At 42.6% G+C, this 13,110-nt stretch overlaps 1 protein-coding gene across 1 annotated transcript; it reads right to left on the bottom strand.

The window, feature by feature from the left end:
* Positions 1-1,313: 1,313 nt before the first annotated feature.
* On the bottom strand, positions 1,314-10,895 carry LOC116937831 (interferon-induced very large GTPase 1-like). The gene has a single exon (XM_076057605.1). The coding sequence runs from the start codon at positions 10,192-10,194 to the stop codon at positions 4,792-4,794; it is 5,403 nt and encodes a 1,800-aa protein (XP_075913720.1). The 5' UTR covers positions 10,195-10,895; the 3' UTR covers positions 1,314-4,791.
* Between the last annotated feature and the right edge of the window lie 2,215 nt (positions 10,896-13,110).

Genomic DNA, 13,110 nt, shown 5'->3' with positions numbered 1-13,110 from the left:
GCTACTTGTGTTGTGGCCGAAGCGTCGTGATAATTTTATTGTCTCATTTTATTTTATTATTTTATTCTCATTCTACGTGACTTTACCGAAAAAAAACCAAAAGAAGACGTGTAAAATATTTTGGGGATATCCCGCACCTCCATATACCCCGCAGGGTCTTGTTTTGTTTGTAAAAAGTGGTATACCCCGCGGGCTATATGCGGGGAACATACGGTAAAGATCAGCTGACACGACTCAACAAACCCTTTCAAATTGAATATTTAGGAAAGACTCCGCAATGTTCGTTGCTAATTCTTCGTTAACTGCACCTGCTGCCATCGCCACTGCTGCTGTTTCCTCCTAAAGCGTGGAGGCCGTGAGCTGCTGCTCTATTTGCAGTGCAACCTCGCATTGTGACGTCGTCATTACAGACGTGGGCGCCTTTTTCACCGCCCTGAATGGGTCTCAAACGGCGTGGCAAAAATGCGAAGCTCATCGCAATGAATGAAGGAAGATCTCTCACTCTTGACACCTTCACGGCTGCCCGAGACCTCCCAAAGGCACACTTCAGACTGTGTTGTGGCGGTTTCCAATTAAAAAAAAAAACTTAAAATTGTATCTTCATGAGGCAATTCACGTTGAAGACCCATTATATTTTAATTGTTTTTAACACTACAAAACAATGTATTTTTAAAAAGTACTTTTTGAAAAAAAAAATCTCATATCCAGCTGCTTTGGAGGCTGGCGCCCCACCGCCCCCTAGTGGACGAACCGCGCTTGCATGCAACTCAGTGGGCAAATCTCGTAGAGTTCCAGAACTCCTCTTCCCCACACACGAGGGGGTGGGTAGCCAGCACCACGTCCGGTCTCCCCAGTGATGTTGTTTACACAACACACCATGTACCCATTTGAGGCTTTGTCGACCGAAAGGGGGGGCCCAGGACTGATTCATATAACAGTCGCTGTGTTGGCCATGAACAGGAATCGAACTCAGGTTGCTGGGTTTATAGCACAGCGTGCTCACCGCTACACTACCACTCCCCTACTATTCTTACTCTCCACCGACTGATCACTGTCCCCTGTTTTGCAATGCTCTTAGCGAGGGCTTACTGAGACTGTCACAACTCGTGATGGGTGCTGTGACCAGAACTATGCCTTGGCCACCTTGGTTTCGTTGACGCTGATGTTTTCACTCCACACCAGGTACTAAGTTATGAATGAATACCACCCTACAGGAGGGCCAGGGTAAGTTAGGGTATCACTCGAGTAGCACTGTACAAACCACTGCGCTACCGCTCTCCTCCACATACACACACTCTCGCACATATGAGACATACATTTTTATTGTCATAGTACTCAAGTTTATTCATATAAGATATATGTCAAGGTACCGTGTGATTGAACAGACAACTCCAGAATCACAATTACCCAAGTTACATAGACCTACAAAAACCCAGAGACGAAATACACCACTGTATTCCAAGATTAATTAAATCATTAGCAACATGATGAATACATACCAGAAGCGTGTTATCATTAATTCAAATTAAATCATACGTCTGAACACTACGTTAAATCATTAAAAAGCATTACAATTCAAGCAAACTAGTCAAGACAGTCGAGTGATTATACAAAATTCCAATTCACCACGCTTACATAATGTGTGTAATCACCGCAGGACAAACCTCAAGTTATTGTCCTTTGAGGTCCAGCACTGACAAAAACGAATCGGGTTGCCGTGATGTAATGTTTCACGATTGCAATGCAAGACACGGTTTTTCAGATTTGCCGATAGCAATCACAATCTCGCACAGTAACAGGGCCATGTTCAGGGAAACTCATTTAGATTGTTTTCAATCGGAGTGGCAACATCTTCTCACTCTAACGAGAGCAGGGTAATAATTATATCCAATCATTGCCTCATATCTATTTTACAGCCTTAAGCCAGCAGCGTAAACTCTACATTCCAATGGCGGAAGCTTGTAACTAAATGTGACAAAGTAGTACTAATTTTATGCAAACTGGATAAGAAAGAAGATGGGTCGGGTGCTTGACTGGTAACACAAGTCCTTTTAAAATATATAATCATGTTTAATACAAGGCAGTTTGTATTAAGACTGCGTCTAAAGGCAATCACATCTCAAGATGCTGTCCAACACAATGGTACATGTGCATCATGAGGAGAACGGAAGGAGTGAGTATTTACTCGCCAATTCCACTCTGCTAGGTAAAGCACACAAAGATAATTGTATCATCTGACTAAACAAAAAGGATCAATAATGTGACATGGTATGCATGGATACGCACTGACTGCTTCACATGGAAAAAGCATTTGGTGCTTATGAACGAGACAAGTAGCAATGTGAACCTTAAGATTTTGACACGAACAAGTTACACATCACAAATGTTTACAATATCATGTTTTCAGAATTGCTAAAATACGTAATGCACTACAAGAAAGTTATTTTCACAGTGCAGATTCGTGTGTTTAAACTTCACATCTTTTAAAACTACGCTTATATAGGTTGAACATATCTCAGACAATGAGCAGGTTGAGCCTGGATAGCGCTTAAATTATAATCAGCAACGATGTATGACATACGTGGCTGTATTGTGATCAGCAGTGGGCAATCCGTTCACATAACATATTCAACCTACTAAGTAATTTACGTTATTTCCTCAAGCAAAGGATGCCGTTTATGCCAATTCCAAATGACTATGAAACACCAGAAGTCCGAGCTACTCAGTGAAATTACCAAGCACTTTCTTCCAAGTTGGGAGAAGTGGTTTTCTTTACAAGCACGAAGCAGCCCAAGATTTTAAGTCCCATTCCGCTGTTGACTAAACTCAGTATTCATCAACCTCATCCCGGCCCACTAACTGAAAATATCTATGACATAGCATTGGCCAAATGATGTCAACCAATGATAACGTTGTAATTGAGTTTTGCGCCAATGTTAATTACGATATCAATCAGAGAACACACAAAGCTACACCATTCCCAAATGATAGTGAAATATAAAATAAAGGATAAGTTTGTTTAATGATCAAGATCTAATGGGCTACTGTAAATAAAATGCATTTATAGCACGAAGAAGGCGAATTACAAACTGACGTCGCATTGAGCAATTGTTCCCATTTAGTAACTTGATAATTGTGTTGAAACTATTTCTTCCATAAGTCTGCAATCGCCTCATCCTTTGTAATTTTTGTCCAGCCCTCTGGAATGGTGCCACGGCCTGTAAATTGTAGTTTGTAAAGCCTCTCTAGGTCTGACTTAAATCTGCAGACAAACCATTTCCAATATGGTTGAACGGTTAAGTCCGGCGTGATGTTCCAACTTGCATATTTTGGCCCTGCTGTACGATAATCCTTATATGGTATTTCATTGTCTTCTGAAAGCATTAACCACCAGTCACTTGCAACTAAACTTGTACAAATATCAATGGAAAAAGTATCTGTTTTACACCATTTCCCCCCTGTCACTGCCTCTGGCCGATGAATCGGAATGCGGTGGTTTTCGTCATGACCGGGTATTGTGTTTGTGCAGATGGCTTTACAGAATGGGCACTGCACCCAGCACCCACTCATCTGTTCACGTAGCATGTCTTGAGGTTTGTTCCTTACGTCTTCTATATCCCTTATGGATGCTGTAGAATATTCTTTTTTCAACTCTGCCACCATGGTTTCCAATGTTGTGGCTAGTTCATATCTAAAGCAGGGAATGTCATGTATGTCTTTGTAGTCAGCTCTAATCAAACTGTGCCTTGGGAAATGGATGTTGTCACCAAGCTGTTTACAAAATTCATCCAGCCACGATGATCCATCGCCTTTGTTTGACTGGACGGCTGTGATTGAATTCGTAATTGCAGTGGAAACTTTTCCCGTGTAAAACTCAAGACAGGACTCAAATATTTCTCGAATTTTAATATTTTCTTTTGCTGAGCAATATTCCTCAACACCTTCTGTAATGTATTTTTCAAAATATTGTTTTGGTTTCTGAATGTATTCCTTAAATTCCACGAATTGTTCCTTCTCTGCTAAATGTATCAAAATGTAGTTTTCTAAATTTGATCGATTCCCATTAAATGCCGGACAATCGGACTTCATTTTGTCTACAATTTCAAGGCTGGCTTTGTCACAGACTGCCTGGTGCATGGCTGTTTTAAGTTTTCTAGACAAAATTTCAGCAAATATAGTTATGTTTGCATCTCCGTTACATCGAATCTTAAAGCTGTTGAAGTACTCTTCTTTCTTGCTGCTGAAATATATTAGAGGATCGTTTGCCCTCTGAAAATCATCATCTATTTTCTGAAACCTCACTTCAGCATTTGCCAATATGTGTATTGCTAAATCTAGCATATACATATTTGTGACCTTTAGTCTTGCATGTTGTTTGGAACTTGAATCTACAGCTGCCAGCATAGATTTTATTACGTTATGCAGATCGGTTTGATTGTAACCAAGCTTTCGTTTCTCAAGAGATTTAATAACCTCGCCGGCTACATAGCGTGCATCCTCTGTAATTTTTTGGACGATGGCAGTTTCCTGTAAAATAGTGGAAGAGAAAAATGGATTAACCTGATTCCAGACGCCTTTTCGTTTAACCACAATATGTTCTCCATGACAAAACAAAAATGATTTATTTTCAGACATTTTTATCAATTTTGTGGATAATTTGTCTTCACTTTTAAAATGTGCATAAAGCGTATTTTCTGCTTGCATTCTAAAAGCTATTTTTCCAGGTGGGGTAACGCTTTTTTTCACTTCATTTTTCCATTCTTCCCACATTATCTCAAACTTTTTTTCCAATTAGTCATCTTTCACTCCAGAGGTTTTCAGTTTCGAAGCCAAATCCTTGCTCTTTTTTAAAAGCTGATCCTCAAAGCTGGATCTATATTCATCCAGACAGTTCCATACACTCTTTTGATTCCTCAAAACAGTAATTTTTTTGTAACTATCAGTCACAAGCTCGTCCTTAATTGTTTCAAATTTCACGATGAAGTTAGTTTTCCATTGACTCAACAATTCAGCAGCATGTAGTCGATTAAAATATGTTTCAATGTCTTTTCTGATCTCGTTGTATTTTGGAGAAAGGGTTTGCTCAATGTTTGACCTAGTCAAACTAGACAATACGTCTGTCCTGTTATTAATAATATTATACATCTTATTCTCTTCTTTAATAAGATGACTCCTAAGGCTCCAAGTACATTTCCCATACATGTCTTCAAGTTTGCTGTAAGCTGCACTCTCGTGGGAGTTATTGAAGCTAAACACAAAGTCTTCTGAAAGCAATGCATTCCACAAATCTCGGATACGATTTTTCAATTCTGATATTTTTAAAACGTGACTTTTTGTCTTGATGATGCTATCTTTAAGTTTTTTAACATGTTGGAAGTAGCTTTGATTTGACGGAGCCATTGGAGGATCGTCTTCCCAAAAGTGAGAAAAGAAATGGATCTGAGAGTGCACGTCGAACCCAATCACCTCGTCAAATGAAACAGCTTTGTACTGCTCCTGTTCTGCAGCCGTGCGAGTCATCTCGTCTAACATATCCTGGAAGAGTCTCCTTCCATCCATGACATTTTCTTTTAAAGTCACATCCCCGACATTTTGATGGACAAACACACAGCTTGGTGACAATTTCACCTGCTTCATTTTCAGAAATGCCTGCACTGCGATCTGTATAATGTTGTGCATCTCAGAGGGATTCTCTCCAAAAGTATTGATCACGGTCATGTTTGCAAGGCCGATCACAAATGTAGCCAGTTCATTGTCAAGAGTGGGTGTCGCATTTGATAGCTCTGGGGCACAGAGCCCTTCTGTGTCGACTATCAACACAAAGTCATATCCCAGCTCTTTGCTGAACTCTTCGTCCACCTTCACCAACTGCATGTGGACCCCTCGGGTGCATCTCCCAGCACCCACAGGGAACTGGAGACCGAACATTGCATTCAGCAGCGTGGACTTGCCACTGCTCTGTATGCCCAGTATGGAGAGGACAAATAGTTTTTTGTTCCCAATTTTTTCAATAACTTCGTCCAAAACTGAGCAAATCCAAGTGAGGGGGACATGTGAGGCATCACCGTCCATGAGTTCAAGAGGGATCCCAGAGAGCATCAAATCTGCTGCGATGCCTGGCAAAGCAGCCGAGGGCTTGTCAGCTGTGCGCGGTGTCTGTGACGCTTCATAGATCTGCCCAACTTCCCTGAAAAGGTGATGGATTCCAAAAGAGGATGCCTCATGTTTTTCTGATATTCGTTCCAGCTCTGCTTGTTGTATAGACAGTAACCTACTGCCAATAACTGTTCTCCTGGACTCAAGTATTCCTTTCGGAGCCTGGTGATACTCCTGATGAAGTTGTGATATGCTACCTGCAGACAGGTTATCTAAATAGATTTGTAGCCAATGCAGTGAGTATTGTTTTACTGAGTCTGCATGATGCCCCATATTCTCAATGAACGATCTCATTAATTTATTGAGAGGAGATGCTTTGTGAAGCTGGGCTTCCCGTATTGATTGTTTTTCAATTGCAATGTTGTCCCTGTACTCTTCCACGCTTTGGTCCCCCTCTACTCTCAAGCGAGCGAATTCTTTGTCTTTCTTGCACCACTCGTGCCACAATTTACCTTGAAGAGGCAGAAAAGTCTCCTTCATGGAAGACAATGGCTTGTCCTTCAGAAGACTCAATAAGACGCCTGCCATAGACTCGCCTTGTTTACATTGTTCATCATCTTCATCAACACTGAAGCCGCACTGTCTAGCGATGGCTGAGCAATCATTAATTGTAACCTTTTTTTTTGAATTGGCCAACATATATTTGAGGGTTGACTTCAATTCATCCATTAGTTCAGCCTCATTTCTATTCTTGACACCAATTTTTACCTTTGTTTTATAATGTCCACCCAAGATTCGTTCTTTGTCAGCCCAAAGGCAAAGTAAAGGCTTTGGAGAATTTAGACAATCTACCAAAATGCTTTTAGCTTCATCATTGTTATCATAATCTGACATTAATATCACGTTGACAGTGGATATCTCGAGGAGAAACTGCACCTGCTTTTTGTGCTCTCTCGCATCTCCATGGAGATTTGTGAACGCTATGCAGTCATTAAAGACGTCATCATCCCTCCCACCTGGACAGTACCAGGCGATCTCTGTGACTCCTTCCATTAGGAGACCATTCTTGCTGCTGCCTCTGCAGTGTCTATGAAAGAAAACTTCATTCTTTTGCTTTCCAAGCAGAGAGTTCAGCATCTGAGATTTCGATGCGGGTGATTCACCAAACCTAATGAATGACACTAGAGGAGTGTCAGCGTTAACAATCGTACAGAGGTTGGTTTGCTGTATCTCAGTAGATGCAGCACGGGATTTCCAGCTCTTTTTAATCTGTCGGAATGCCCATAGAGGGAATTCTATTTCTGAGCTACAAGGATTTGGAACTAAAAGCGGCAGTGCAAACTGGCAAAACGAGAGTTTGGTGTAAATGTACTGCCTCACAAAATTGTCTCCACAATGAAAAATTGCCATTTGCAAATCCATTGGGTGAACATGGCTTCGAGTTTCTGTCGTAGACCAATCTTGACTACTCACAATACCATCATGGTTTAAAAACTTTTCATAATTAGAGTTTTCATTCTGCATGGTTTCATTGTTTTCATTTTCACCCAGAACACTAACATACCGTGCTTCGGAGTCAAACATCATCAGTTTCTGCAAATAATGAAGAACAAGTTCTTCCTCTGTGATTGGGGCTTCTTTAAGTATTTCTGACTTAACAACACACATATGCTTTGTGTGCATTTTTTTCGGGTAGTATTCTTGAAGCCCCAGTATTTTACACAGATTCATAAACGTTTTCATCCCCTCTGTTTCACTCTCAACCTTCGATGTCTGCGAAGGAGCCAATGTGATAGTCAGTGTCCCAGCAACAAGAGATTTCAAAGTTTCCTCGAGTCGGTTCCAGTCAATGGGGCCTCCATCATAGACCAGCACCACGTTTGATACTTCGGTGCAGATGTTTGCATCCAAATAGGATTTCATGAACGTCAGATGTTCCTCTTTTTCCAGGGGGGTCCGTGAATTAGACTGTACTCCTGTAGTCAAACCGTTCAAGAGGACGTACGCCTGAGCCTTGAGAGCACTTTGAGATTTGAGAGCTGAGTACTCGCTGTGTGCCGCGTCCACTTGGTGCTGAAGGCAGTTAACGTCTTCATAGTCGAGGAGGCGGTCGAACGATCTCTCCTTTGTACGGAACCCTGAAGCAGCAGCACATGAAATGAACAGGAGCTCCTCCTCCATCCGCTCCATTTCTCGGAAGCACCGGCAAAGGGAATTGAGGGAAAATGTGATTTCATTGGTTCCCTTCACCTTTGCTTCATTCAGTGCAGTTTCAAAAGAAGTCGGTGCATCCATCGCTTCTTTTAATTGTTTCTTTGTTTCTGTAAATGTCTTGCCAAGGGCATTTAGCTCAGCATCAAGAACCCTGACTGTATCAGACCCATACACCCACTGCGTTATCGAGGAGCGCTTGGGGAAGTTCTCCACTGCATAGATGTTGGGTTCCAATAGGTACCGCATTTTTATTTTTATCCAATCGGTTTCGTCACAAGAAGAGTGCTTGTATGCCGATACAATCCGCGTCAAGAATTCCTGAAGGGCTGGGTGTGAGAGACACGTGTCAATCCAGCTCCTGTTAGTTTTTGTGCATTCATACAACTTCTGTTTTAGATCCGCCAGCATTTCCAGATGAGTGTCATTGTCAGATTCTTTCCACTGCTTCGCATCTTCCATTATCGATTGCGCTTTGACATTTATGTCAGCCAATTCATCCTCTGGATAATTATGTACTTCTTTTTTTGTTAAAATGGTGTAAGCTTTTTGAAGATCACTGGCCAACTTCAGGACATCTTTAAAATCGCATTTATGATTGGACAGGACGATGTCCCATACTGGTATAAACCTGATTCCTCGGTCGATGAGAGACCATGTCCTATTGTTGACAACAATAGCAGATTCCCACTGAGGGAGATTATGTACATCAGGATTACCCCCTGTTGTGGTTACAGTCATCTGTATCACATCGGTGAGCACCGGGCTGTAATGTCCAGAATCACTTGGAGCTGGCTCAGTTGTCATTGCAGTACCTGTATCAGTCGTTGTACTACTGCCGCAGTCGGCACCAATGTTTGGTTCGAATAACTCAGACAAGAGCAGTTTTATTTCATCTTGCTGATGTAAACTGAAACCTTTAGCTGATGCCTTCCTCCAAAAAATTCCTCCAAATTGGAGAGGACCCTCGTTTGCGTGAGAGCCAAAATTGTGGAAGAATTTGCAGCTCATGCTGGAAAACACGTTGCTTTTAAAATCTTCCTTTGTATTTTCCAACGTATTCTCAATAATTTGTAGCTCCTTCAGGGCTGCTTCAGACAGCCTGAGTTGTGCCATATGAAGATTACCTGAGGCTAGGGGCAGGTACGTAAACTGTGTCCTGGAAAGATAGGAATGATCAGTCTGAGTATTTTGCATTTCCTTAAGATTCATTGATTTGACTTGCATTAAGGCTGGTTTTCTACTCAAGGACGAGACGCATCCTTTCTCGGAGACAGTGCTGCTGAAGCCCATGACTTCCATGGTCTTCCTGAACATGGATTCATCATTGAAAGAAATAAACTCGTGTTGTTTTGTCTCTGACTTGCCGACCAGACCCACGAGCCGGAATGTTTGTGGGCTCGTCAAGAGTTTTCCTCTCTTTTCTAATGCATCCTCTAACTTTCCACTCATATAAACCCCCTCTAGAGCAAGACCCCCTGATGCGTTTTGTAAAATATCTGTATCTGACAAACAATGTGTTGAAACAGATGGACATATTTCTTGGGCAGGCTCGTGAATTCTCTCAGACACGACAGAAGGCAACAGATTATCAATTTGTATATGTGGAGCCAAGCTCACTGCCTTTTTAGCACTGACAACACCATCAGCAGCAACAATGCCAAGCATTTTATAAAATGCCCGCTTTTCCCACTCTTTACGGAAATGTGAGTCCAGTTCTCTGCTGTCCTGCTGGTCGAGGTGAAGCAGGGCCTGTGCATTAGAAATGAGCAGAACCTCACGCAGTTTCTGTTTCCAGTAAACTGTGTCAAGACCCACATCTCTGAGCTTTTGTGCAAGTTCATCGTCAGCCTGGCTTCTGCATTCCTCTTCGTCCTCTCCAGACATCGCCTAGGGAAAGGCACGTTATTACAATTACAATGTTTTACAACAAAAACTTTAAAATAGTTTTTTTCAAAAAAAATAAGAAACTCGTCAGAGAAGTGCGTTCTAAAAACATAAATGATAAGTGCATGCACATCATGGCAAGGGTACACAGTCGCTGTACCTCTCGTTGCCCAGGAAACAGATAAATAACATTGTGAGCACATACTCTTTGGTTCTATTGGGTAAAGTCACGTAGGTGAAAATAAAATAACAAAAAATCACGACGTTTCGGCCACAACACAAGCGGCCTTCATCAGGTGAAGGGACGAGACTGTCTGGAGGACAGCGCTGGAGTGGAAGCTTTAAATCTAGAATTGTGAGCACAATGAGCCATCGATCAGCCTCCCATATGTACATTCCTGTGGTACAGCGATGGAAAGCGTGTACACTGTACGACGTACAACTGTCTTTGACCATTAAGTATGTATGTGTAATGAGTCCACCGGATGAAAGTTGAGATGAAACACTCCTCTTTATTTTCAACATCAGCTCACGCTGCGTGTGACCACTCAACTCAAAATCCCAACAGGAAGCGCCCCAATCGCCCTGCCTCTTTCAGTGACGTCACCACTCCCCTGCTGGACGTTTCTCTCACACTCCGCCTTCTCTCGGATAGCTACGGGTCCGTTCTGTGTTGCTAAAGTTGAGGGTAAGAATCCACCCATTTTTCGCCATATAGCATTGTGATATATAACGACTTATTGTTGGTAGCTTAGCTGATTGGAGAATATAGAGTTTATTGATAACATTGAGGTAATTTATATATTCTAGTATTTTTTTTATTGGTTCACTATATAGTATTCATTATATATTGTATTGTATACCCAGTTACTGTGAATAGCTCAGATGTGTAGGCCTTAACTTCAACATAGCCTTTTCTGTGACCAGTCACAAGCAAATTCACTCAGTTATTTCAATGCTAAATTCGCCTAGTTATTTCAATGCTAAATTCTCCTGTTTGATTTGTACTAGGTGCCTCGGTGAATGTATATGCTCTGACTTTAACATAGCTATTTCTGTGACCAGTTACAAGCTAATCACTCAGCTATTTCAATGCTAAATTCTATGCTAATTCCTTTGTCAAGGAGTGCCTCTGCGGATGTGTATACTTTAACTTAGCTATTTCAATGCTAAATTCTATGCTAATTCCTTTGTCAAGGGGTGCCTTTGCGGATGTGTATGCTTTAACTTTAACATAGCCTTTTCTGTGACCAGTCACAAGCTAATCACTCAGCCATTTCAATGCTAAATTATATGCTAATTCCTTTGTCAAGGCGCTTTGTTTCTTCTCACACAGCTTAAAGGTCGTGATCTCAGCGTGGCTTTCTCAATCCAGCGCGGTCCTCCAGACAGTCTCGTTCCCTTCACCTGATGAAGGCCGCTTGTGTTGTGGCCGAAACGTCGTGAGAATATTATTGTGTTATTTAGTTTTATCAATTTATTATTTTATTCTCATTCTACGTGACTTTACCAAAAGAAACAAAGAAGATATCAACAAGGTCTCAACAGGGATTGGTCAGGAGGCAGGCTTTTGAAGTGATTGTAGGGAAAGTTTTTAATGAGAATAGGCAGGAAACAAAGCAGAACCCAGAGGCGACGGTTTGGCTCCATTAGAGGGAAAGTTCAGGGATTTGCCGAGAGAAATAGGATGAGGGAACATTTGAGAAAGGGGGCTGAGGGATATATAAGGGGAAAGCACGAGGAGTAGGGTCGTTCGGAGGAAGACACAAGCTGGAAGACACCAAAGAAGCCAAGGGTCCCTTATTGTGTAATTCCGTAATAGGGTTCCTTATGATGTCAACTCAATAAAAGTGGCTCTTCTTATTCCTAGTCGTCGGAGTCATTCAGTAAGTATTAACACTACATATGTATGTATAACTTATTTTGCACCATATGTAGCCTACCGTGCTAATAGACGTGTTGATGGACAACTAACCACAAAAAGCATTTCTAAAGAAATCAGTTTTAATCTATATTTGAAAGTGCATAGCTCCAGTGGCTTCCTAATATTTGAACGAAGGGCGTTTCAGATGACCACAGAAGCACATCTGAAAGCACACAATGCAGTGACCATCTTTGTTCGATCACTCACCAAAAGCCTCTTCGAGGATGACTGGAGTTCGAGTGATTAATTAGGTTCCTTGACAAGCTCAGAAAGGTATTGTTAATTTATGGCAAGCACTTTGTGTATAATGAGTGTGACCTTATTTATCATTTCGGCAACAGGAAGCCAATGCAGCTCGGCGTGCACTAGATGGACATGGTCGGATCTTATAGTACCCATCACAACACGTTGGAATGAATTCTGATTTTGAGCTCTAAATCGCCCTACACACTTTCGCCACGGATGACACATTATCCAACCAATCGCAAGGAGTGGCTGCTTCCGCCAATATTTGATGCAGAATATGTACTGTGTGCGTCAGTACGTACGCACAGTCGCTGCTTCTCGCAGTGCTGCAGGCCGACGCTGCTCGGCCTGAGCCGACGCTGCCCGGCCCGCACAGTCGCTGCTCCCTGCAACACTGCTCAGCGAGGCTGCTTGGCCTGCACAGCCACCGCTCCCTGCAGCACCTGAGTGGTGGCCATTCCCGGCGGCACCGTGGGCTGGTGCTGCACAACCTGGATAGGGGCTGCTCCCCGCACCACCACTCGCTGAACTGGCCCAAGCACTTGCTGAGCCACCGTGGCCACCAGCTGAACCACTGTGGGCGCTCGTTGGCCGCAGTGGGCCCTTGCTGGGTGAGCAGGCCGGCTGGAGGAAGTCGGGGAGTTCACGGCCGGTGGAGGCAGCCTATGTCCGGACCTTCAGGGCTGCGATAGAAGTCGATGGGTGGAGGGAAAGGGAGGTGCTCCAGGTGCTGCCCGCTGCGCTGG

The sequence above is a fragment of the Petromyzon marinus genome, chromosome 83 (genome assembly GCF_048934315.1).
Source record: "Petromyzon marinus isolate PM22_M1 ecotype Great Lakes invasive population chromosome 83, UKy_Petmar_22M1.pri1.0, whole genome shotgun sequence".
NCBI lineage: Eukaryota > Metazoa > Chordata > Hyperoartia > Petromyzontiformes > Petromyzontidae > Petromyzon > Petromyzon marinus.
Note: the sequence above shows the minus strand (reverse complement) of the source record. Positions and strands in the feature narration are given on the sequence as shown.

Bases quoted from the DNA above. Each gene is read 5' to 3' on its own strand.
- LOC116937831 (XM_076057605.1), bottom strand. From the start codon at position 10,194: ATGTCTGGAGAGGACGAAGAGGAATGCAGAAGCCAGGCTGACGATGAA.